Source organism: Podarcis bocagei (assembly GCF_964188305.1).
Source record: "Podarcis bocagei genome assembly, chromosome: 14".
Lineage (NCBI taxonomy): Eukaryota > Metazoa > Chordata > Lepidosauria > Squamata > Lacertidae > Podarcis > Podarcis bocagei.
The window spans coordinates 53,506,490-53,533,861 of record NC_138139.1 but is presented as its reverse complement, the minus strand read 5'-3'; the positions used below and the strand labels follow the sequence as shown (position 1 = coordinate 53,533,861).

The 27,372-nt window shown below is 40.4% G+C and overlaps 1 protein-coding gene across 7 annotated transcripts in view; it reads right to left on the bottom strand.

Moving 5' to 3' along the window:
• SDK1 (sidekick cell adhesion molecule 1) overlaps positions 1 to 27,372 on the bottom strand; it is a 598,536-nt gene that overhangs the window by 440,387 nt on the left and 130,777 nt on the right. For all 7 annotated transcript variants that reach the window (XM_081169333.1, XM_081169337.1, XM_081169338.1 and 4 more), the window contains exons 3-5: positions 23,538 to 23,697; positions 13,469 to 13,575; positions 5,839 to 5,986 (exon numbers count right to left, since the gene is read on the bottom strand). In XM_081169333.1, coding sequence (XP_081025459.1) covers positions 5,839 to 5,986; positions 13,469 to 13,575; positions 23,538 to 23,697 — 415 coding nt within the window. The remainder of the gene's footprint in view (positions 1 to 5,838; positions 5,987 to 13,468; positions 13,576 to 23,537; positions 23,698 to 27,372) is intronic.

Below are 27,372 nucleotides of genomic sequence, written 5' to 3'. Positions count from 1 at the left end.
TTCAGATACTGAAGACTGTAAATTAATTTAAATATCAGCACGACTCAAATAAAAAGCAACCACCTAGTGAGTTTTTTCTGTCTATAAATATAAGGAGTGAAACATATAAGCAAACCCAAAAGATGCTGAAACAACTTAAAGAGCTTAAAATGATAACATGTAATGAAGAGATCAAAATTAGTAAATTGGATTACTACATTCCTGGCACAAGAATGGTAAATCATCCTATCACAGTTGAGCAGGGGTGGCGTCCACAACAGCTGGTGTATCAGAAAATCCTCAAGGAAATCAGCAAGTACCAAATGGATGAAAGCAGTGCAGAATATTTACTGTGGATGGATTTAAGAAGGGAGCAAATCATGCATTTTACTTCTCTATAGACACCTTCTAGATAAAGTCTTAAAAAGATATAACTTCACTTCCGATCTTCAGAGCAGTGATCCAGCAAGCACAAGGGAGCCTTTAGATGAAGCATTTCAAGCACAGCATGCATTAAAGAACTATTTAATAAATATGAGAAATGACTACCAAAGCACTGGGCAGCATAATTAATAAAAAATAATCCAAAGCAGTTTAATGCAAAAGCCAATAAATTAGTTCAGAAGCAGCCTAATATCTATCACTTTACAGTGCACTATGACAATGAAGGCATCTAGATTTCCACAATTTAGAAAAAGTTTAAACAATATTTTGATATTTGTAGAAAAACACAACAGAGGAACTCAAAGATAAGCTTTGCTAAGACAGGTATTTATCAAATGCTACTGAAAAGCTGTGCTAAGGCAAGTTCACAATCAAAAGTTCAATGTTAACTAACAGGAGCCTGGAGAACAGCCTTAACAGGAAAGAATTAATGTGGAATATCAACTCTTCAGCCAAACTGCCTGGGAGCTGCAAGCCAGTTTGCTCAAGTTTGCTATGCACCACCAATAGAAAAGATCAGGATGTCTCAATGAACAAGTAACCTCTTTTCCCATGGAGTACAACTATGCTGACTCCATAATTAGGCAATGTGAGAAACTTGCCACAGTTGGTAGATGATATGGGACAGAGCTAAACTTGTCCTCCTCAATCCATCCCTCAAAACCACAATAATGTGTGCGCTCTCTCTTGAAAATATTCCATTCCTTCTTTTGCTGCTAGAGGAACCTTGCTAAATACAGCATGGAGGCTTTTGCTTCCCAGAATAACTGATCTTTCACTGAACCATAGAATTGCAGAGTTGGGAGGGATCATTCCACTGTTGAACAGTTCTCACTGTTCAGAAAGTTCTTTCTGATTGTTCAGTCAGAATCTCCTTTCTTGTACCTTGAATCCATTGGTTCTAGCTCTATCCTTCAGAGCAGGAGAAAACAAGCTTGCTCCAAAGTCCTTGTGACAGTCCTTTAGATATTTGAAGATGTCATCATATTTCCTGGCAGTCTCCTCTTTTCCAGGCTAAACATACGCAACTCCCTCAACTGTTCCTCAAGGCTTGATTTCCAGACTCTTAATCATCTTGGTCACCCTCCTCCTTTGCTTGAATGCTTTTAAGTGTATTGGACAGGGCGTATTGGACAGGGCAGATCCCGAATTTTGGGAGTTCAGAGTTAATGAAGCTGACTCAGTTGATTGTTTGAACAAGGAACTCCAATCAGCAAAGCATCTTTCTCCATGAAGCAATAAAGTTGTTTAACTGCATAAGGTTAGATGTGAAATGCTAACGGTCAAAACACCCTAGGGCTGTTAAAATACATTGGAACTTTTCTTTTCTTTTCTTTTTTCTTCATAAGATTTTTGTTAGACCCTTTTCATGAAAATACAAGATAAAAGAAACTAAATAAAAACAAAAACAGAGAAAGAAAACACAGAGTCCTCTCTTAAAGGTATTTCTTAACCCTTGTCTCACACAGAAAGTGGTGAGCCCTCCCAGCTTTCACCTGGGAGCTTTCCCTTCTTCTCCCAATCTCTCACCCTGAGATGTCTTCCTTCCCTTCCTCCCACTCAGGGTCCTTCCATCCATCCATTACCTCCATGTGTGAGTGTAATCCTTGGACCCCAGTAATGGCTCAGAGCAGAGGACACCAAAGGAAAAATAAAAGAAGAAGAAAGAAAAGAATGAAAGAAGAAAAGAAAAGATTAAAAGGACTTCTAGTTTTCCGACTGTCAGTTACATAAAAGAAATTATTCAAAATATTCACTCTAGGATAACATCCAACTATTCTACTTTCTGTTGGGCAATATTTTCTCAATCTTCAGACCCAAATCTCTCAAATTCTTTCCCTTTCCTTTTCCCACAAAAAGTCCAAAACAATTAACAATGGTTTTTCTCTAATCAAACACATAAACATTGCCTCCAATAACTTCAATAACCATTCCTTCATATTAAACAATAATAAAAATACAATTGCAAGTAAGACCTATTCATGTTTACCCAGAAGAAACTTTCACTTATTTAAATGGAAGAAAGGAACACACAATGGATGATCCCATTTCTGAAAATGTAAAATCTCATCTTTATTGAACCAGCTTCTAACCTTAAGCAAAAGATGCAGATTGTTAGGTATAGGACAAGAGTAAAGAAAAACATTGCATTTCTTCTGAGTTTAAGTGATTTACTAGTAAAAAAAACACACACATTACAACAGAAGCTAAATTTGGTAGCATTACTGGGATAGAGAAAATGTAGCTGTCAGAAAGTAAAGTCTCACCTTCAGATGGTAGAATGTGACCTTACAGTTTTAAGATCCCACTTTTGAACTGTTTTTAATGTTATTTCTGTAGAGCATTAAAGAGGCTACCCTAGCCACAACCAAAGTGAAAATGGAGCATCTTGGAGTATACAGCATGACTCATCTCTTGAAGAACCAGCCAGAAATGTAGCCAAGGACAAGGTAGCAATGAATAGTGTGGTCTGTGTGAGCATGTGTTTTACACATTGTATTTAATGTGCAATGAACTGCTAGCAAAAACAATCCTTGCCAGACACAGCTAAAAAAAATTTGCCAGCTGAATCAATACATTGTTGAATTGGGTTTTTTTAAAAAAAAAATGATTATTCATTTTTGAGTTATGAAACTATTTAATTTACAATCCTTAGTATCTGAAATAAATTGCCCAGGGGCTTTTCTTCCCCCTTGAAGAAAACTCCCTTCTTCAGTCACTGCAGTTTCATATATGCAGGATCTCTCTCTTGACTTTTGACGAGGGAAGGAAGGTGAAAACTCATCTCTTCACTGAATCATAATGGTTTTCTATCCTAGCCTAAATAACTGACAGTTCTTAACTTAATGACCCACTTAATGACCCACAAAGAAGAATAAGAAATTGGACTATTTTCTCTACTTATTACAAGTTCAGGGTGTCTCTAGTAGGAACAGAAACCATCTTAAGGTGTCAATAGTAACCATTAGGAAGAATAAGGAGGAATGAACAAAGTTTGCAAAAATATATCCAAAAGAAGAATGATGAGATAATGTGTCAGGAACTATAATGAGATCTCTCTCGACAGATTATTTAAAAAATAAAAAGTAAATTAGTATGTTAATGTTAAACATCAGAATATATAGTTTCTACTTTACAGATTTATCAGTGATAGTAAGGCTACATCCTTACTATCTGAGCATTGGTACATACAAGCCTGGAAAATAACAAAAATAGATATTAAAATGTAAATGAAGTGAGTGCTGTCTATATTTTGATACATTTTAATTCTAACATTTATATTTCTGAAGCAACGGAACCCCTAGTAACCCCATCCTGAATCCCTGCCTTGATATTTAGTCTTTTGTTCTGACAAAGCTGCTCCCCTTATATTCAATGGCATAACATTTATTAATATACAATTAAAGGTAACCAAATGTTCATTGTACTTAACAAGGAAAGGGTAAAAGAATTACAAAATTAACAAGATAGAATGTTCTCCCTGATTAAAAGTATTTTTAATAATAAATTGTCATTAGTGTCCATGGTACTTTTACAGAGAACAAGAGGGAAGATCCCTGTCCCAAGAAACTCAGTGTCTACAATTTGATACAGGGCCATCAAAAGATGGAGGAGAGGCAGAGGTGAACAGGGAAACAACATGCAGTAGCTTCAGTAACAAGGAGTTATGTTACAGTATAGATGGGGTTGTGCCAAAGGCTTCAAATAAAAAGTAGGTTTGGGGGAGGGATTTGAAGCAAGAGACATAGTATCATGCAGGTGTTCCAGGAGGCATTTCCACAGATTATAGGGCAGCAGGAGGAGGAGTCTTTTGAGGCCATCTGCAGGGCCACCTGCACTCATATCAACCTGCCAGAGCCTTACTCTTGGCTTCTGAGGCCCTGCTCTCTGGTCCTTCAGCAAAAATTGTTAGGCTGGTAAGTACCAGAGACAGAGCCTTTCCTGTCATGACCCCATCACTTCTGCAACCTCTTTGCCAGGGAGATGCATATGGCCTCCTCTCTGCTGCTTTTTAGGAGAACCCTACAGATTTTTAAAAGAAAGCCAGACAGCTTTTGAGTGAGTTTAAGTCTATTATTTTCTTCCAATACTGTTTTAGATTAGCTGTGTTTTACATTATAGTTTTATATTTGTGTTATCTTATGCTTTGTTTTAATAAGTTGTGAGGTACCTCAGGAAAGGAACATCCCTGAGAAGCAACATATAACTAATGAAATGAATGACAATTTTTAGGGAGCAGCCAGGAAATTTCTGAGGGGTGAAGCTAATGGCCAGAGACCAGTGCTGGATTAATGTATAAACTAAACAAGCTATAGCTTAGGGCCCCACTCTCTTGGGCCCCCCCCAAAATATACAACTTCTTAGTTGTATTTCAGTTCAACAATTACTTTGGTAAAATACATATTTTGTTATGTCCAAATGGCTTTAGATACCTATTAGGTCCATAAATTACCATATAGAATATATTCAACACAAAAAACAGCAACAATTTGTTGTTGACAAAGGACAGCTGGTCATATAAAGGCCCCCATTACCTTCAGTAGCTTAGGGCCTCATCAAACCTAAATCCGGCCCTGCCAGAGACATATCATGATATAAGAGTGGAGAGATAAGGAGGGGGGCAGTCATAGAGGGTTTAAGGGCAAGAGACAAGGAGGTACAGTCAACTATTACACACACAATCTTCCTATAACATTCCTTGGACAGCTGGATGTATGTACATTGCTCTTCTGACATTGCTGATCCACTACATACAAAAAGCCTTGATGATCCATTAATTGCTAACTAAATTACATAAGGGAAATGCTGGAGGACTAAAATATGTTTTAAAATACCCTAATTAACAGGAAGGGTAAAGCTCAAGTTAAAATCAGATTGGCATTTTAGATGTGTCAAAATTGAGAACACTGGTACACCTAGAGACAATGCTTAGGTAATCAGAGTACAACTGTTTCACTATGAATGGGTGAAGTGCTAATTAGACCAAAGGAGAGAAAAAAACCACTGTCATTGCAGGGTAAAAGAGTATAAAACAAAACAAAAACTAATTGCCATTTCATTGTCAAAGAAAAGAGTATCAAGCACAGCAGCACAGTATGCAAAACCCCATTTTATAGGTAAATACCGGAAATCATTGCTAGTCGGATAATTGTGTGCTTTCCTAAAAGCATGCCAAGACAATGGTTAGAAAGAGCAAGGATCAGGCTGCTACAGGAGTAGGCCAAAATATTATTATCACACAAATTATTCTGCTGAAGGGTTTTAAACCCAGTCCTAAAACACCCACATATCTCCACTATACAGATGCATTAGCTTGCTTTATTATCTCCAGACCTTAATTAGGGTGCTTAACGTGTAAGCAGCATTATCAAGTGCAATTAGTCATATTTCAAACAATAATTTACTTTAACTTACATTCTGCTGCTTGGTATAATCTTGTGCCCATCTCTAAACCAAGTCACTTGCGGTCTGGGGTAGCTTGTGATGTGTGGAAAGTTTAGGATTGTGGCTTGCCCTTCAGACACTGTTTTCCTCTGGTCCTCATCCTGGAAATTCCCCATGTCTGTAAAGAGAAGTTACATTAAGAAACCCAGAAGTGTTTTTTTAAAAGGGGTCACAGAGAATAATAATTATGTTTTATAGCAGTCATTGGCATTGCCATAATTAAGCAGCAAGAGATAACAACCTTGGGGTAGTGCTGAGGAGTGCAAGTTTGCGGGTGTGTACCGAGGCATGAGGCAAAGCCCAGTGACTCTAGGAGGACACCCAAGAAATGTCTCCGTCAGCACTAAGGCATGCTTGCATTTCCTTGGACAGGCAATTGACTTTTCCCCCCAATTGAAAATTGACACATTTAACAGCAGAAGAGCTTCTAAAATGTAATTTTGCAATATAAAAAAACACTCCTAAGGCGCATGTAAGCAAAACAGCTTTACGTTGCAATTCTATGGTAGCTCTTTCACGGGGATTTTGGGCAAGTAAGGGGTACCGGAATCTTTATTTTAATAGAAATCTATCCCACCTCTCCACTACAAGAATGCAATCCAGAAATAAACATTGCCAAAATAAAACATCAGCACTGATCAAACCAACTATACAGGATAAAAGCTAAAAGGAGAAGAAAAAAAATAGTGACAATAGTGATAAAAACTATTGACGTTAATTTTATCATCATTGGTGGATCAGGTGCCTAAGTTTCTGCCATGGGTTTCTATTTTCTGTAGTTTTTAAATTCATCTTTTTAAAAAAATGTTTTTGACTTTTCTTTTCTTTTCTTTTCTTTTTTCTTTTCTTTTCTTTTCTTTTTTTTTGTTGCTCCATTATATCTTGTACACTGCCAGTGACAGACTTGGAGCTATCAAACTTCAGCGCCCTGAGTAAGGCTAGAATTTGGTGCGCTCACACACTCAAATACACACCTCTCATGCTCTGTTCTACAGCATTTGGTGCCCCCTGCAGTGCAGTGACCAGTGCAAGTACCAGTCATGCCACCCTAAAACCACCTGGACACAGCCTTGAGACATACAGTAGATGTGGAAGGCTATAAATAAATACTAAAATAATGAGAGAGAAAGTGTGAAGCAAGCTTCATCACTTCGAAAGATGGTGTGGCACCACACTACTCCTACTACTCCTACTAATAATAATAATAATAATAATATCCCAGCCATTTGACTGAGTTACCCCAGACACTCTGGGAAACTTCCAACAAAATATAAAGGGACATATTGAAACATCAAACTCCCCCCCCCACCCTGAAACAGGGCAGCTTTCTACGAAAAGTCATTTCATTGTTTAATTCTTTAACATCTGATGGTAGGGTGTTCCACAGGATAGGCACAACTACTGAGAAGGCTCTCTGCCAGGTTCCCTGCAACTTCACTTCTCACAATGAGGGAACCACTGGAAGCCCCTCATAGCTGGACGTCAGTGTCCAGGCTGAATAAGGGGGTGGAGATATTCCGCAAGTATTCTCTCTCTCTCTTTTCCCCCAGTAGACATCCATCTGAAAATGGGGAAATTGAGAGAAAGAACTTAATTGCCAGCTTGGCTCATATATCCTGTTACCATTGGGCTTCTAAGTAAACGGGGAGCTTGCCAGCAGCAACCAAAGCAGTATCCATCACCAATCCAAGCAAATGGAGTGCACAACAAAGGGTCAGGCAAGAGGCAAGGATAGAGCAGTCCATGGGCAGGTACAACATAGACAGGAGATCTGAAGACAGGCACTGAGCAGGTACACAGACATTGTTCTAGCGGCTCTTCCAACCTAGGAGTTTTTGAGTGGAGCTGTTGGAACCACACCCCATCCCCATCTGACTCCCATCAACTCCCTTCCTTCCCATAAACTCCCTCCCTTCCTGAGAGGAGGGTCTTACTCCAAAGAAGCTTTAATTACCGGTGTGATTTTTCTAGGATTAAAATAATTAACTGCATATAGTTCGCAAAGTCTGCATCTTTTGTTTACTGTTGTAATCAGATTACCTACTTAAAAAGAAGTATTGAACCATGCAAGTAGTCCTAATTAACCCTGTTGTTAAATGATCAGTTTAGCTTTCACAATTCAGACATTTTCTAATTAAGAATTGTTTAGCAATTCTTATGTGTCTCTGTCTGCATTAATTTACAACTCAGCTAATTATTTCAGGGGTATAATGATGGTCTGCACCATAAAGGTTGCCTAAGAATGTTGTTGATGTTTTTCCAGGAATGTTATGAATTTAAACTTTGACATGTATAGAAAAATACTTCAAATGTAATTCATTGCAAGCTAGAAGCATGGTGACACACACCTTAATTGCATCCTGTTTGGATTACTGCAACACACTCTATGTGGGGCTGCCATTGAAAAGTGCTCAGAAACTTCAGCTGGTTCAAAGAGCCATTGTTGGCTGGGGCTAGTTATAGGGAACACATGACAACTTCTCCACTGGCCACCAGTCTGTTTCCAGGCACAATTCAAAGTGCTGGCTATGACTTAGGTAAAGGGCCCCTGACCATTAGGTCCAGTCGTGACCAACTCTGGGGTTGCAGCACTCATCTCGCTTTATTGGCTGAGGGAGCCGGCATGCAGCTTCCAGGTCATGTGGCCAGCATGACTAAGCCGCTTCAGAAACACTGTTTACCTTCCTGCTGGAGCGGTACCTATTTATCTACTTGCACTTTGACGTGATTTCGAACTGCTAGGTGGGCAGGAGCAGGGACCGAGCAATGGGAGCTCACCCCATGGCGGGGATTTGAACCACCGACCTTCTGATGGGCAAGTCCTAGGCTCTGTGGTTTAACCCACAGCACCACCTGTGTCCCTGGCTATGACTTACAAAGCCCCATATGGCTTAGGTCCGGGCTGTCTGAAAGACTCTATTCCCTCATATGAACCCATCCTGCTCTCAGTCCTACCAGGCTTTGGAATTCCCTCCCTAGATAAGTCAGACTGGCTTCCCCCCTTGCTGTCCTTCCATGAACAGGCCTTGGGGAACTGACTGTTTTTGAGGAAAAACAGATTACCATGGGGGGGACACTCCTCAGCTTGAGTCCCACTTGCACGTTTCCCACAATTTCGTTGTCCCCGAGAGGGGGCAATGACAATAAAGATATTATTATTATTATTATTATTATTATTATTATTATTATTATTACAAGCATCTGGTTGGCCACTGTGAGAACAGGGTGCTGGACTAGGAGGGCCATTGGCCAGATCCAGCAAGACTATTATTATGTTCTTATATTTAAATGCCTGGAGGGAAGCCTGGGTCATTTCTGGCTGCCCCACTGGGGCTGCTGGTGTGGGTGCACAGTGGTGTCCTCTTGTGCTTTGCCTGCTGTGGTGATGCAGGAGGTGTACTGGGGAGAGAGCAACTCCATTATATATTCATTGACTCTTTCTGTGTGGGTGGCCTGTGATTGGCTGGTGGGCTGTGGCGGTATTGCCAGGAGAGCTGTGGACGTATCTGCCATTTTTCTCCTGTCTTTATATTTTTTGCTGTGTGCAGCTTTTTCCTCCCCTCCACACTGAGCACAGTATGGCAGGGATTTGCTTGCAACAGCGGCAGTGTCTCTCCAGTCCTGGTGTAATGCGAGTATAAGTTTTCTCTGTCAATTCCCTTATCAGAGGATTTAGCACAACTAGTGCCTACACTGGAAACTGGTTTCCTCTATCATACCCTATGAGAATAATTATATTCTAGGACGATATACAGTGGTACCTCGTGTTAAGAACTCAATTCATTCTGGAGGTCCGTTCTTAACCTGAAACTGTTCTTAACCTGAGGTACCACTTTAGCTAATGTGGCCTCCCACTGCCACCACGCCGCTACCGTGTGATTTCTGTTCTCATCCTGAAGCAAAGTTCTTAACCCAAGGTACTATTTCTGGGTTAGCAGAGTCTGTAACCTGAAGTGTCTGTAACCTGAAGCATCTGTAACCCGAGGTACCACTGTACTGTGTTGGCCTGATTATAAGCCTCACTTTCCCCCCAAATTCTGACTGTGAAAAGATAAAATGTGCCTTTTATTTGTGACCTTATGGTATGCAGCCATTGGCATGGGGCAAACAGTGCCAGGAGAGGGGCAAAGTGGCGCCTGCCCCATGAATAGTTCTCCATCCTCTCCCCCAAGGCTGGGAAGGGAGAGAGCGAGGAAAGGGAAAGGCTGCCAGCAACACAGTGTAGGCCCCCGCCCCCAGAATGCAGCCAGGAGCAGTGAGGAATTGAGTGGCTTATATTCGGATATTTTTTCATTTTTCTCCCCACCCCCTCCAATTTTAAAGGTGTAGCTTATATTCAGGTGCGGCTTATATTCGGGCGAAAACGGTATGATTCCAAAAGTGCTTTTCTAACAAAATGAGCATGCAACTTGTAGCTGTAATGCTCAAAGTATTTATGTGGGTGTTACTGCTTTATATAATATGCTACATTATGTTAAATTACATTATGTACATACTATGTAATGCTTAAGTGAGATGAACATTCACACTTCAGAATGGAGGTGGGGAAGAATTGGGCAATTTGACAGTTCACTCAAGATGTCTTAGAACATGTAGCGTTGTTGTAAGGCCCCCAACGACAGAAGGGTGGGACAGAAATTCTATATAATTCTATATAAATAAATAAAGAATAAACAAATATGGCTAAGATAGCCCCACTATTAGTTTCTGCACAAATCCAGTATTGGTTAAACCTTAAATATTTTACAGTCCCATTAGCTTTTTTAACCAGTCTGTGTTGCATGATATCTGCAGAACAGGAATTAAATAATGACTAGCTAGAAGAGTGGGTGGCTGCTTGACCAATTCACACAGCATTATACATTATTATTCTTGATGCTAATATTAAACTGCAGGAAAAATAAATTCAGCACATTTTCCCTCATGATACCTATCTTCTCCATTTAATCACTTCCTTGTAAATGGTCATGTCTAATAAAGAATTCCATTCACCCACTTCATCTTCCTGCCATTTATCAAATGACAGCCACTGTTGCTGACCTTCCAGTTAAGTGCCCTGAGGAACAATAATCAAAGTCTCAGACAGAGACGTGTAGAGTATAAACAAACAGTGAAACTTCATCTTACTTGTGATATTTCTACTTGTCTTCTCCACAGGCAGATGATGATATGGAACTGGTGGATAAAATTTTCCACTAACAGAAGAAGTTAACTGAAGATGCCTCAATTCCATGGGAAGCACTCTCCATATTCTCCTCCAGTAATACCAGATCTTGGAACCAGAGCCATCTTTCCCATAGGGGTTAGTGGTTCATTGTGCCAGGGCCTCGGCCTCTCAGGGGCGCCCCAGCAAGTGGGGGAGCTGTGCGGCTTTGCCAGCGGCCTCCCCTTTCCCTGCACACCCGCCAGCTGCGCCCCGTCAACCATATGGCTGGCAGGCATGCAGCTTCCTTCCCAAGCCTCCGCGGGAGGAGAGCGATCCCCACAGAGGCTTAGGATGGAAGCTGCACCCCGCCAACCATATGGCTGGCCGGCACACAGCTTCCCTCCCAAGCCTCTGCGGCAGGGCACAGCTCGCCCCCCACTATCGGTGGTAATTTGGGGGCTCTGGGAGGATATTTGCACCCCGGCGCCGCATCTGCCAAAGACAGCCCTGCTTGGGACATAATTTCTAAACTTACTGATACAGATTAAGTTTTTTTAAAAATCCAGTTTCAAAGTTCTCCAATATAGAAAGAAGAACCTTCAGTCAAAAGGCTTAGATGGTGCCTAGAAGGCTGGGCACCTTTGCAAGCAAGGCACAGTGGGAAAATCCTTGGCACCAATGGGTGCATTCCTAAGGTGGTCTGGGGGGGAAGGGCTTGGACCCTCTAAAAGGGACAATCTGCTCTCCCTCCAACCTCTGAGTTTGCAGCAGCTTTCACTCTCCCTCCCTGTCACCCTGTGTGCTTCGGGGTCACCACTAGGGGGGGCCAGGTAGGATTTTCCCCCAATCCTCATTTTGGATTGCAAAAATGCAGATTGGGAAAATTTACCTACTTCATACTCAATAGCAGGACAGAGTGTTTGTTGGTTTGCTGTGTTGTTTAAATAGGTTATTCATCTAGATTTGGTCACTTTGGGCAGTTTAGGTGTGGGAAAATAAAGTTTGGTTTAGCCTAGTGATGCCCTGTAGTCACCTTTCAGGTTATGGGTCAGCCCCGAGACTCACTTCTTGGACTTTGTGGTTCAGAGGGTGAGATTGGGGCCTCCTTTGAGGCCAAACTCCCTCATCCGCCTGGGGTTCTGAGGTTCAATGGGTGTGTGTGACAAGGTAAGGCCTCCCTTCTCACCTTCAGGTGACTGAGAGGAATAGTTTAGATTGAGGAAACAACACAGGGAAAGGGAGTTTAATACCACTGCTCCAGTCCAACCAGTTTGGGCTGATTTTAGGCTAAGATCCTGCTGGTCTCCATAATGTGAAGTTTGGTCCTGAGTTATAAAGAAACAAGGCAGGAGAGGGTGGGAGACAGCTCCAACACTGGTTGGACTGAAATAATTCAGAAGATGAAGATTATCTTGCAAATGCTCTCCATCTGCAAAATAATCTGAGCCTTGAACAGTATAAACCCCAACTACCCAGTACAGCCTTCAGCAACTGCTCTCTGAAAAGTTGGCTTATCTAGCCAATGAGCTTTTCAGCAGAAGTAGATATAAATGTTTTTGGCCTAATCAGCCAAAAAGGTTGGCCTAAACAGCCCTGCCTAGTCATGCTTAGGTGGGAAAATGAAATGGAGGAAGGGAAGACAATTTACTTTGTGAGTCACCTTGAATATCCCTTGAATGAGCAGAAAGGTGAAACAGAAATACTGATATAGGGTTTTTTGCTAGAAAATCTTAAAGGAAATCTAACAACTGAATCACAGTTTAGAATATGTACACTAATTTATATCTACAGTCATGTTTTTCAGAGTTCAGATGGAAACTTTTTTAAGTTTGGAGAGAATATTGGCTATAAAAAACCCCAAAGCACTGGCTGATTATGAAATCAAACTCATTTTACAAGGCACATGTCTTGGCATCTATAATTGAGAAAATCAACACTTATGCCCAAGTAAAAGTCAAGTATTTAATCAGAGGTCAAGCTTGGCAGTTTCTACAATCAGAGGTTTGGATGTGTCAGCCCTGAATGAGTTGGCTCACACAGTCTTACTGGAGTAGTTGACTGTCAACCAACCCATTAATTTCCAGTTGAATTTAATTTCTGCTGAATTTAAACCTGACCTCTCTTTTGGGTGCTTTGTATGTGCATTTTTAGCAGCTTCCTAACCTCTTCACATTAAAGGGCGGCTTATCCTTGGTGGTCTTTAGCTTGCCAAACTATAGGCATAACAACTGTCTGCATTGTCAACTGATATATTTGGAAGATGGAATTAATGTCCAGGTAAGCACTCACCTCATACTAAGCATGCTCTGTGAGATGAAATGGGGACAACTTTATTCCTTTCTGAGACAATGGAACTGGCCTGAGCTAATGGTCAGGAAAATGACTATGACATTGTAATCTGGAAAAATGAGCAAAAATTAGGAATTTTTTGAAATAAATGCCAATCATACATACATGCCACTTGAACTTCTGATTTTCTTTGCAGGAGTGCCCCCATTCTGTTCCTCACAACACACTGATAAAAACCAGCATCAGATCTTTGCAAGGATGGGATAACGTACCTGTAAGACAGAAAGGGATATCACAATTAAAACATGTACTTGGACTTTGATATCTGTTCTCAAAAACAGTTTGAGCCCCAGGCAGCAGGATCCACAGGGGCAACAGATCCCAATGTAGCTCTTTATTTTGCCTCCCTTGTTCCTGATGTAGATCTTCACTCACTCTGTCCATGATTTATCAGTCCTCAATTCTTTTTTTTCCTTTTTTTGCACGATTCTCCAACATGCTGTACGAAAAAGTATATGTGAAAATCTGAGATGAATTACATCACACTTCCTCTTAAAGAACCATTAATAAATAGATTGAATTCCATACTAGCGTTATAGAGACATATCTGAGCATCCTCTAGCACTCAAATATTCCTCCATCTACAAGGCAGGAAAGCAAATTTCTTGTCCAGTTGTGACAAGAAGCCAAACAGAAATCTAAGTGATGATATTGGGGAAGATGTTCAGCAACATAAAATCCCCACTTTTGAAGTCTTTTTTTTAAAAAAGTGTATAGCACAATCAACTGAACTCATAAAAGTACTGAAAAAAGATAACGGATGATTAAGAAAAAATGATCACAATGAGTACTGCCTTCCCTTTCTCAATAGGCTTCCACAAACACACATCCTGCCTGTTCTGCTTTCCTCTACCCCATCTTCATTTCCTCCCTTCTGTAAGATGCAGAGAGCTGAAGGCAGTTCTCCAGAGCCATCATTGCCAGGACGGGTGTTTAATTTTTTGCATCTTGCCATGATTTCTGGTTAAACCAATTTTCATGGTTTCTTATGACACTTCAATCTGTACCCTGCAAAACTCAAAATCAGAAGAGCACATAAATCTACTATAGCAGTGCATTTCAGTGAGATTGTCACAAGCCTAGATGATGAGTAACAAGCCCAAAGCAATCAAATATTATATAATGGTGGTTCCTCTGCAAGCACCCCTTTTTAGCTTGAACTCTTTTTTTCTTTTTTCTTTTTTGGAAGCCCACATCCTGATTATTGTAATATTACACTCTGTTAATTGAGAAAATACATCATGACAAAAATCTATTACAAACTCAGTAACATTTTAAATTAATTTGCAAATGCACCAAAATAAAATAATGCAGCAAAAATTAATTTCTTTATTTCCCCAAAGTATTCACCAATGAACAACTCAATTAATTAATTCAAAAGTTATGAAAGTTAATACGTTTACATTTATAAATAAATTTACTTATTTATTTATGTAAATTTATTTATCTTTCATGAATTTATTTATTTCCCTAATACAGACAATACAGAGTTAGTTGGACCAATGGTCTGACTCTGTATAAGGCAGATTCCTCAGTTTATACATTATGTTTTAGAGTATATCTCTATAGTCTTTTAAAAGTATTCAAATAAGTTCTTATACATTCTCAGTAACCCTAACAACAATTAACTAAGTTTAGATGTAGCAATAGTAGCAGCAGATGAGACTAAAACAGTTCACCCAATACACCTTAGTATTTGGCTCGTGAAAACATTTCCTGTTTTAATAAATCACATACATTCTGCTTCTGGAAAGCTCAAAGTGTCTTTCACAGAGATCTCAGGCAGATCTTCCATTCAGACATTGGACATGCTGAGTGCTGCTTAGCTATAGCAACAGGCGGATGGCGCTGTGGTCTAAAGCACTGAGCCTCTTGGGCTTGCCGATTGGAAGGTTGGTGGTTTGAATCACTGCGATGGGGTGAGCTCCTGTTACTCTGTCGCAGCTTCTGCCAACCTAGCAGTTCAAAAGCACACCAGTGCAAGTAGTTAAATAGGTACCATTGTGGCTTGTGCCAGAAGCAGTTTAGTCATGCTGGCACCATGACCCGGAAAGCTGTCTGTGAACAAACGGCGGCTCCCTTGGACTGAAAGCGAGATGTGCGCCACAACCCCATAGTCGCCCTTGACTGGACTTAACCATCCAGGGGCCTTTACCCTTTTAGCTTATTACAACATAGCATAGTAATAGTAGTAGTAGTGTAACTGATTTATTAAACACCTTCTAAACTACCATCTTGATGTGATTTACACATAAAATAATTAAAAACAGAATGACAACCCAAGGACTCTCATGGTAAAGACCCATTTACCCAGCTGGGGAAGCCCATTGGAACAAAAATGGCTTCAACAGTTTCTGAAAAGTGTAGATAGTGGGCACCTGTCATTTCTTGACAGGGATGCTATTCCACAGGACAGGAGCAGCCACATTAAAAACCCTGCTCTGATTTACTGCAGAGTGGGCTTCTGTGGTCTTTGGAACTTGCAGGAGAGAATCTCCCACAGACATCTATTGGGTATATAAGGAATAAGACAGTCTGTCAAGTAATGTGGTCACAAGCTATGTAGGTACTTATATGTCAGTACCAACACCCTGAACATGGCCCGGTAGCAAATTAGCAGCCAGTGCAAATACCACAAGCAAGGTGTTATATGCTTGTGGGCATTAAACCCCACAAACAACCTAGCCACCACATTCTCCACCAGCTGCAGCCTGCAGATCAACCCCAAGGGAAGTCTCACTTAGAGTGCATTGCAGTAATCCAAGTGTGAGGTTACACATGCATAGATAGCTGTGGTCAAGCTATCTGGTTCCAAGAATGGCTGCAGATATCATAGGAATCAAAGTTGGTAAAAGTCACTCCTAGCCACTGAGGACACCTGTACCTAGAGTAACAGGGTTGAATCTAGGAGCGCATCCAAATTATGCACCTGCTCTTTCAACTCTATCCAGGGTTACCAACTTCCCAGATCCAGGAACTACTCGCTCACAGAGCCTCCTTCTTGACAGGATTCAGTTTCAGACTCAGTTTATTAGCTCTCATCCAGCCCACCACTGCATTCAGACACCAGGGCCTCTCATTCCTGATTCAGATGTTACCAAGAAATAGAGTTGGGTATCATCAGTATACTGATGACACCTTGGTCCCAAACTCCCAGTGACTACTCCTACCAGTTTCATGTAGATATTAAATAGCATTGGAGGCAATAAAGTCCCTGTAGCAGCCCATAGCTCAAAAGCCAAGAAGCTGAGGAGCATCCAATGCTACCTTCTGAAAGCATCTCTGGAGTTAAGACTGGAACCACTGCCCCTGATACCCATTTCCCATAGGCAATCCAAGAGGATACAATGGTCAATGGCATCAAAAGCTGATAAAGGTCATCCATCAGGGCTACCAAGCCAGGATCAAATCTGAACCCAAATGGAGATGGGTCTAAAAATTCAGTTTCCTTGAGGAATGCCTGCAGTTGCATCTCCATGACCCTTTTGAGTGCCTTGCCCACAAAGTGGATATTTGCAACTGGACAGTAGTTGTTGAATATCATTAGGTCTCAGAGCATTCTCTTGGTCCAAGCTCTTGCCATTGTTGCATAGTATCTTTGAAACTTGCATAAAAGGATGTACCAGGTATTAAATGCTAAGTTTATCCTCAAACATTAAGAGTGTTTCCCAATAATAGTTTTCTAGTGATTTTGCATGCAAGAGAGAAAAAGGCATTTTCATTGTCTGAAAGCCAGAAGGGCACTTAAAGTTTCTGCAGATCTGAGCAAGCAATTTAGGGAAATGGACAATTTGTTTTGAGTGGAGCAGCCTGGAAGAGGCTTGCTGCTTAAGAAAATCTAAGACAGAAGATGGATAGTACATCAATAAGTGAAAATATCAATGAAAACATTGGAAATGATTCCTAGCATTTCTTTTCCTTTCTGTTCCAGAGCTTAATGGCTAGAAGAGGGCTGTCATGACTTGAGTGCCCAAATTCAAAATCTGGCTTTCCAAAGACTGGAATGCATTTTATAGTTTTCGATGGCACCTTCAATAGGGATCAAAACTTTTTTTTAAAAAAAGAACATATGAAACTGACTTGTGTCACCTGGTCTATATATACATAATTTTATTTGTAAACCACCTTTCCACAGTTCAAACCATGCTAAAGGTGGCTTACGACACGAAAAGTGTAACAGCAACATAACAAAAGTAGTCATAAGCAATAAATAAAACATCAAAAATACACAACCAAATGGAACAATTTCCACATAAATCACAAGATCTGAAAGAAAACTCAAAAAAAAACCACCACCCACTGACACACATACACAACAAAAACTGAAACAACACCCCAGCCCAAGAGTTTGCTTGGGGCTTGCTGCGTGCCTGTGATCATACCGCTCTTGGCAGTGAATTAGGCTCTGCTGTCAAGCTTTAGTCTGTTGAGCCCAAAACATTGAGCGGCAAGCTTGAAAATGCAATGACTGATGTCAACTCTAATGTAAACCATCTCCTCCCAGGGCAGACAAGAATGTCATAGAGAAGAATGGCGTGCTTCTTAAGGTTGTTTCTGTATTGCATATTCTGTAATATTATATGCATTTGTTTTAATGTTGTTAATGTCCCCTCCACAAAATAAATAGTTTTGCTTTGCTGTTCCCATCCGCCATTTGAAATTCTACATATTATTTACATTCCCCCCTCCAGTCCTCTTTGCGTCAGCCAGCCATTTCACTACAGGATCCTTTCATAGAATCATAGAATCATAGAGTTGGAAGAGACCACCAGGGCCATCGAGTCCAACCCCCTGCCAAGCAGGAAACACCATCAGAGCACTCCTGACATATGGTTGTCAAGCCTCTGCTTAAAGACCTCCAAAGTAGGAGACTCCACCACACTCCTTGGCAGCAAATTCCACTGTCGAACAGCTCTTACTGTCAGGAAGTTCTTCCTAATGTTTAGGTGGAATCTTCTTTCTTGTAGTTTGGATCCATTGCTCCGTGTCCGCTTCTCTGGAGCAGCAGAAAACAACCTTTCTCCCTCCTCTTTGTGACATCCTTTTATATATTGGAACATGGCTATCATATCACCCCTTAACCTCCTCTTCTCCAGGCTAAACATGCCCAGCTCCCTTAGCCGTTCCTCATAAGGCATCGTTTCCAGGCCTTTGACCATTTTGGTTGCCCTCCTCTCTTTCCCTGCAGGGGACAGACACCTAAACAAATAACATTATCCCCCCCCTACCTTAGCCATTTCCTCTTTGACAGGATTACCACATCCATCTAACCACATCCATCCTTACTAACCACATCCATCCTTAATCTTTTAACTGTTGTTATATTTGTCTGAGTTCTCCAGACAATATTTTATTTTACAATAAGATAGAATCATAGAATAGTAGAGCTGGAAGGGATCCTGAGGGTCATCTAGTCCAATCCTCTGAAATGCGGGGGGTGGGGGGGTTGAGTTTTACTATAATTAAAAAATACTAATAATTATAAAATAATTAGTATTTTAGTAAAATTAGTATTTCAAAGAAATACTGTATTTGGAGGACAAACAAGAGTCTAAACAAAGCTACATGACCAGCACTATAAGACTTTTCAACCGAATTTAATTTTTACTTTAGCTTACCATGATGTACTGGGAAAGAAAGCCAAGGCACAGTTAGAATCATCTGGCCACCGTCTCATTTTATTTACAAAATAAAATGAAATATATTGTTGTAGTAAAAATGCGAAAAATAAGCATTTAATTATCCTTGGCTTTCCTTGAAAAAATACCCGCTGCCTAAAAGCAAAGTGTATTTAATTAGTAAGTGAATATTTTCTGAAGAAGATGTTGAACATTCAGACTAATACAAAACATTTCTAATTCAGCATAAGAATAAGTCTCTGAATGGGTAATAGATGGAGGGTAATGGAAGAAAAGAGTGTGCATTGCTGTAAATCAAATAAACCCATGACATCACCTTCCCATAAGAAATAAAAGACTGCTTATTTCCTAGCTTTTCTGCTTTGGTCAATGCATGTTGCTGATTGCTGACAGGAATAGAGAGAATCTGCCTTTTTAAAAAAAAAAAACGGGGCTTGTGTATGTCTGTTGCATTATGCCAATGGAGGGCACAGGGTCATCACCTAAATATAAAAAACAGAGTGCAGAGACAGTTCCAATGCACAAAAACAATGGCAGAGTGCCAAGCAGAGTTATGAGTTTAAGCACAGAGATTGAGAACAGTGGGGAGTAAGAAGTTTGGGGTGAAAAGTTTATCATAAGATTGGTATTGAAGACTGCTCATGAGCTCTGTAAAAGCATGCAAGCTTTGAAGGAGCTAGCTCTTCAGCTGGCTTTTAATGAACTTTCCCACCATCCATACTTTTGACAATCAGTAGGCATTTTTTAAAAAGAAAAACTACAAGCCATGCTTAGTAATTTCCAGTCCTGCAAAGTTAATTTAGAAACTGGAGTAGTTCAGCCAAATGAACTTTTTAGTTTATAAAATGTTCATCCTCGGCATTCAGTGTTATAAACTGCTGTGCTGAGGTATAGGGCCCAGTAGCAAATCAGGAGCCACATATAAGATTTTTGACAGACAGACTATCATCAGGTGAAGCTTTCCCCATAATTATATTTCCATTAAAATATACAGGCTTTCCCAGTTTAATTTGTGCCAGTCACACAGCTACTAAAGGCACAAGGTATCATTCACTTTGTTCCTGTTCTTCATGCTGCAAGCTGCTCCCCTTAGAATAGAGGGGAGGGAAGATGCAGACAATGCTTCACATTCCTTCCTCAGTCCTGCCTTTTCAATGCTTACAGCAAACTTTCCAAATATTTAGAGTGTCAGACTAAGACCTGAGAACCCTAGGTTTGAACCCCCACTTGGCCAGTCACTGGCCAGTCACTACTTCTCAGCCTAATCAGGGTTATTGTGGGAAGAGGAGGGGGAGAACCATGTTTGCCACCTTGAGCTCCCTGGAGATTAAGATGGGATATAAATGCAACAAATAACATTTAAGCTATGAAAAGTGCTTATGCAACTATTTTCTAACTTGCACTCTGCCTTATATCAAAGGAATGCTATGACTAAAGAAACAGAAATATTCAAATTCATGACCCAGTTAGAACTCACACAGTTAGGTGCAGATCAAGGGGGCATTCTTTGCAGCACCCCTGAGAAGAGAGGAAATAAAGAGAATAATGAAGCAAATGAGTATTGTTAAGGTGCCAGGCCCAGACAGATTTTTTGTGGAGTGATCCAAGTGTCATCTTGACTTATTAACCCCCAAACTGCATTCCGTTTACTAAGAAGCTTCGGAAAGATCCTCACTCTCCCATCCTTCTCTGTACGTAACACAAATTCCAAATTCTGTAATTCCAAAACCTGGCAAACACCCAAACTCTGTGAGTTAAATCTCACTAATCAACACTGACAGCAAAATCCTTGTAGCAGCTCTAGTGGACAGGCTTCAGGAAGTGATGAGCATCCTAATCCACCCAAACCAGTTTGGATTTATATGACACCATCAAAGGGTAGATAAGCTCCATCTTGTAATTGATCTAGTAGCACTCAACAGTACTAGCACATCGCCATTAGACTTGTTCTCCTTGGATGCTGAAAATGAATTTGATTTGGTGCAGTGGTTCTTTTTCTTTACCCTAGGGCACTGGCTCTGTGGTATACCCCAAGAACATGTGCACTGGGTGAAAACCATGTACATAACACCCATGTCCAAGATACAGGCAAATGGCATATTGTCAGGTTCCCCCCCCTCCCCATGCAGTGGGTAACCAGACGGGGATGCCTTCTTTTCCCACTGATATTTCATCTTTTTCTAGAGCCCTTAATATTTGCCATACAACAAAATACCAAGATCTGGGGTGCACAATATGGGGGGGATTTGAACATGCAGCTTGTTGACGTGATGAGACTAAGGCCAAATATAGCCCAATGTTATTCAACCAAAAGAAAATATACTTTTTTCTGCAATGATTTCATCTTAATGAATAAATGCAATTCCCTGCATATAAATACAAAAACATCCAGAGTGATTTTGGTTTTTGGAAAGCAATTAGAAATAAATAATAGAGCTGAAATATTCATAGCAATATATTTATTCAAACTTTATAGTAAATTTTGATTAGCTTTCCATGCACATTCTGTAGAAGACAAATGCTTCAAGTATTCAAAACAAGTTAATCAAACCCTAAACAAAATAAATATGGTTTTCATGGCAACCTAAGGATTTTTTTAAAAAAACAAAGTATAATATATAAGTGCAGCAGGCAGCACTTAAAAGGAAAGGTCTTCTGTATGTCCCTTCAGTAGCAATATGTAACAATACACTACTTGGTTTTTGTATTACAGAATTATAATATTAAGTAATGCAAGATGCAGGATGTATAACAATCGTCATACTAAGGCCTGTTCTATTTCCTATCCTCTTTCCTAGCCCACCTTTCTGTACTGCTTTCTTTTACACCTCCCAAATATTGTTGGTGTCCCATCAGAGTTGTGGATTTCTGTTCAGTTTTTTGGCCACTGACGGCAGTAAAGCACCCCCATTGATCAACCCAATATCAAAATCACAGACATGCTTTCTTCTGTGATTAATCAAGCCAGTAGACGTTGTTACTCTAAATAGTAATTTAAATTGCAGTTCCATATATAACAATCCTGCATTCTGAGTGTTCCAAGCACATCACAGCCATCAGCAGCTGGTTGGCAATGGAGTCTTATTTTGCATGGACTAAGGGCTAAAGGGCCAGAGATACTTGTTCTGCCCAGTGAATCACTCTTATGCAAGCTAAGACAGAGGCATGACATTTCTCCCTCTCTCCTACACGAACATAGGCTTTGACATTTTTATACGGCAGGTATAGGGCTTACCTGAGACAGCAAAACTAATCTAACACCACTTGTTGAGTTCATGGCTTGAAGCAGAGACATTTTAGCTCACAGCTGATACGTGTAGCCACTATGTGATGCCACCTCTCAGCGAACAGTTTCCACACAGATACCAAGCTCATACAGTTAAGACATTAAGTGATATGGCAAAATGCGTATCTCCATCAGACTACGTTTTGTAGAAAGTTCATATGCAAGCAGTTTGCCATGGAATGCATTGAACAAATCACTACATGTCGATTACCCCACCCATCCCTGAACCCCACAGTGAATCACACTGACAACATAAGAGGAGTCCTTCAGCTGAATCAGACCAAAGGCTCATCTAGCCCAGCACCCAATTCTTCACTTGCATCCACTGAGACCTTGACTCCACTATCAAACCAGATGAACCTTGAAAGGTGTCCAGAGCACTGCCTAGTCCTGTTGGATGAGTTTCTGTTAGTAAGGCTTGAGGATGTAGACATGGTGCTTGGATCAGTCAGGGCAACCACTTGCACTCTGGACCTTTGCCCCTTTTGGCTGATAAAAACTTGCAGGAATGAGACAGCTGGCAGGGCCAGGGAGGTGATTAATACCTCCTTTCGAGAGGGGGTGGTCCCTGCCTACTTGAAGGAGGCAGTGGTAAAATGACAGATGACCTTTTGTTTGCCAAGCATTTAGTTGTTTAAACATTTGTAATCTGTCAATACAGGTTTTCATAACAATATCTATTTTGATAAAAAAAAATGTCTATAATGCAGACCCTCCAAGTGTCCCTATTTTCCAGGGACGGTCCCTGATTTTGAGAAGCCGTCCCAGTTTCTGATTTGATCCTGGAATGTCCCATTTGGTATGGAGGTATCTGACTCCTGAGCCGTCTAAAGGCATTTCTGTATAGGGAAGGTTTTTAAAAAAATATTTAATGTTTTATATATGTTGGAAGCTGCCCAGAATGGCTGGGGCAAGATGTGTAGGGTATAAATAGTAAAATTATCATTATGGAATGGGATGTCCCTATTTTCATCAGATAAATGTTAGAGGGTATGTACAATGTATTAGAAGAAAGGAACTTCATTGCAGGGGGTTGTACTAGACGACCCTCAGGATCCCTTTGAATCTATGATTCTATGAGATATCATAAAGGCAGCCCAGAAGATAGTTCTACTGCCTTAAGTTTTAACTGTATTGTATGTTTACCCATTTTGTTCTTTTGTGATGCAATGATACAAAAATAAAAATCTTTCCTCATTACAACACTGAAAAATATAATCTATAGATTGCTGTTCTAAAAGCCACTTACGTGTACTTGTTGGTGAAGGCCGTGGTTTCCCTGCCATTGTGCAGCCATTTAAATTCCAAAGGCCAGCTACCTTCTGCCAAACACGTGAGCACGAGGCGGTTCCCTTCTAGGTGAGTCTGGGGCAAGCCTGGCTCTGTCTTGAAATAGGGTGCAACGTCATCTGAAATAGGATAGAAAAAGAAAGTCAAAATGAGGGAACGAGGTTGTGAAATTGCTTTATGTTCTTTTTCAAGACAGACTACAAATCAAGCGCTTACGGTTTCGATTTTTCTAGAAAGGGTTCAGGTACCTCCTAGAATTTCACACCAACCAAAGAGAACAGACAGAAAATGCCTATCCAAATTCTTTATTTAATCTTCCCATCATAGGTGGTTCAATACACATCACATATATGTACATATTGCTACTCTGATAATCTAACTTCTATGCAAATAAGAACATAAGAAGGGTATGCAGGATCAGGCCCATCTAATCTAGCTTCCTGTTCTCATAGTGGCTCACAGACACCTGCAGGATTCAATGACAATGGCACTCTCCCTTCTGCGGTTTCCAGCAGTTGGTATTCAGAAGCATTACTGCCTTTGATCATGCGGATGGAGCAAAGTCATCCTGGTTAAAAGCCATTGTTAGCCTTATTCTCCATGAATCCATCTAATCCTCTTTTAAAGCCATCCAAGTTGGTGACCATCACTACTTCCACTAATAACAATAACAAAATTTTTATTATTCGTTTCCCTCCCATCTGACTGGGTTGCCCCAACACTCTGGGCGGTTTCCAACAGCAGTGTACCTATTTACTACCAGCCGAGTTTGGAGAAATGATTTTTGTTGAAATTAATTTAATCACAAAACAGTAAGTACAGTGGAACCTCGGGTTAAGAACTTAATTCATTCTGGAGGTCCGTTCTAAACCTGAAACTGTTCTTAACCTGAAGCACCACTTTAGCTAATGGGGCCTCCCGCTGCCACCACGCTGCCACCGTGCAATTTCTGTTCTCAAACAGAAGCAAAGTTCTTAACCTGAGGTACTATTTCTGGGTTAGTGGAGTCTGTAACCTGAAGCGTCTGTAACCTGAGGTACCACTGTATTTCCAGCAGTGCCAGCCTGCCCATGAGGCAGGCTAAAGCAACTGAGGTTGCATGGCGGTGGCTTCTTCCAGTGAGATCTTGCAGAACTTGCATGAGATATCACAAGATATTGCCATAAACCATTGCAGCCACACGACCCCCGTAAGCAAGACTTAGGTGAGAAGGACACCTTGTTTCATCTCAGGTGGGGAAATGGGACGGGTGCCCCTGACCTCCATGCCCTTGTTGGCTTTGCTGGGTGTCTGGGTCGTACTGAATGAAGACTATTGCTTTAAAACTCTGGTCCAACAACTATTAGCTGCAGCACAAATGCTTACAGTTAAAGGTTGGAAATATTTGAAGAGAATTAACAAAGAGGCCTGATACAGACATGCGTGTTCTTTACTGATAATGCAAAATATTGGGGCAATATTTTTTTAAAAAAATTAATGTTTGGCAAACTTTTATTCAGCATATAAATAAATGATGGAAATAATATGCAGACCCTCCCACCTAGATACACCTGTATTTTGAATGTTGTTGTTTTTTTGATGTTATTGATTATTTTTGATGGAGTTTTAGGTTCCGTATCACTTACATGTATCTGCCCAAGAAAAGAGAGAATAATAATAATACTGCTTTATAACATTTCACCACTCACCTCCTGCTCTGATAATTAAAGATAATAGCTGTTTCTTTTTTCATATCCTATTCCATCCTTTCTCAGACTAGTAAGCTTTTCTTATTCCTTTCTTCTAGGTATGTATGTATTTATGAATCTCTCACTGCCCACTTATCTCAATATAAGCCTGTATCTTTCTTTGTACTGAAAATTAAATCAAGATAAATTAATTTCTGAAAAATCTTCATCAGTGGCCAAAATGTTGAAAAGATAATACGGCGTGGGGGGTTGGAGGATTAAAAAACAGAGAGAGAGAGAGAGAGAGAGAGAGAGAGAGAGAGAGAGACAGACAGAGAGAGAGAGAGAGAGAGAGAGAGAGAGAGAGAGAGAGAGAGAGGATCTTAGAGGAATGGATATCTATACTGAAGTTATATCATTATTCTGCCACTCATCCTTAGTCGCTAACTTTTTCATATATTTTTTAAAAAAACAATGCTTGATAGAATGAGAGCATACCGTATCACTGTACAAGATATTTGAATCCTACATAAAAAACAATGAAGGGAAAATACAGTGATAGAACTTGGTAATAAATGTATGCCAGGATTTCCTTACATGCCCAAGTAACTTACAAAACCAATATGTTACCTTCCCTCTCATCTTCTCATTCCAGCTCCCCACCCCCTGCATAAAACTTTAAAAAGCCATAGTAAGGCATAGCTGCCTGCTGTTTTTGCCTTTTTCACGAAGTCTGTATGAGTGTGCTGTCTCACACTCAAATTTAAATAGATGTGGAATTGATCTCAGAAGCAACAGAGAGGGAGAAGGTTGGGAGGAAGAGGTTTCAGAAACTGAAGAGGTCACTGGGAGCAGGGAAAGTTTGTGGTGGAGTGAAGTCCAAAATCAGAATCAGAGGCAAAGGCAGAAGCAGAAGCAGGAGCAGGAGAGAAGGGAGGCCAAGTGGCAGAGATGTTTTAAGGGGGGTGTCTCCTGCTCCTGCTGCAGCAAGCTCCCCTAGCCTCCTAGGACCAGAAGAGGTATGAAGAGGGAGGAGCAAAGACAAGCACACCAGCGTAGTCTCAGACTGTTTGGGAAGCACCTGCGGGGGGTGGGGGGTGGAGAGAGATTTAGGCAGTTGTGGGAACGCAGGGACCCCCAGTCTGCATAACTGCCTCATAGGGACAAGACGTACAGAGAAGAGTTGCTGGGCTCACTAGGCCTGGTACACCTGAGCCAGCCTTGCTTCTGCTGATAAAGATTTAACTCCATGTGATGTTTTGCTGACTGGGTCCCTGACACTTGGTTCACCCTCTCAATTTAATTATTTTAAATTTAAGCTGTGAACTAAAATCCAGGCCCGATAATGTAATTAAACTGCTTCTGTCATGGTTTTGTAACAGTATTGTCTGCAAATATCAAGGCCCAAGTTAAGCAGGATATAACAATCCTTTTAAACTTCATTGTTTATACTCAGCACTCACATATGATGAAAATGTTAATATATAAAGCTGTTACAAAGTAATATCTTATTCAAGGTTTTTTATCATGCATTGTTTTCTTTTGAAATGCAAAGATGTGATTTGTATTTATAATTTCAAATGTTTAATATAAATGCAATTTTATTAAAAAGTTTTAACACAATAAATTTATTATCTGCACACAATGAGAGATTAGTTGCACAAAAGACTACATAAGATTGTGCAGCAAGAGCTGGGGAAGATGATAGAGTCTAAGTGTCCAAGTCTAAATATATGACCCGACACAATAATTTCCATGAGGGGGGCATGGCAGTTGAACTAGGTTAAACACTATTCAGGTTTGCTGTTTAAATTAAATAGCACTGAATCCAAAGTTCATCTGGTATTACCTAAAGCTACTGGAGTTGTTTACTATCCACCACAGGGAACTGCTGTTTAGTAGGCTATGTACTCCAACACATTCAGTCCCAATACTGAAGTAAGTTGTATGCCTCCATTCAACAGGGCTTACTTCTTAATAAATGTGCATAAGAACACACTCATAAGTTGCTAAGGTTTCCTGATGTTCAAGCAAAGGCACTCACTTCCTAGCAGAATGAAGTCAGTCTGGTGTGCATTGTCCTGAACTCATATTTGATTCTTGTTAGAACTTAGTTCTATTAATTTC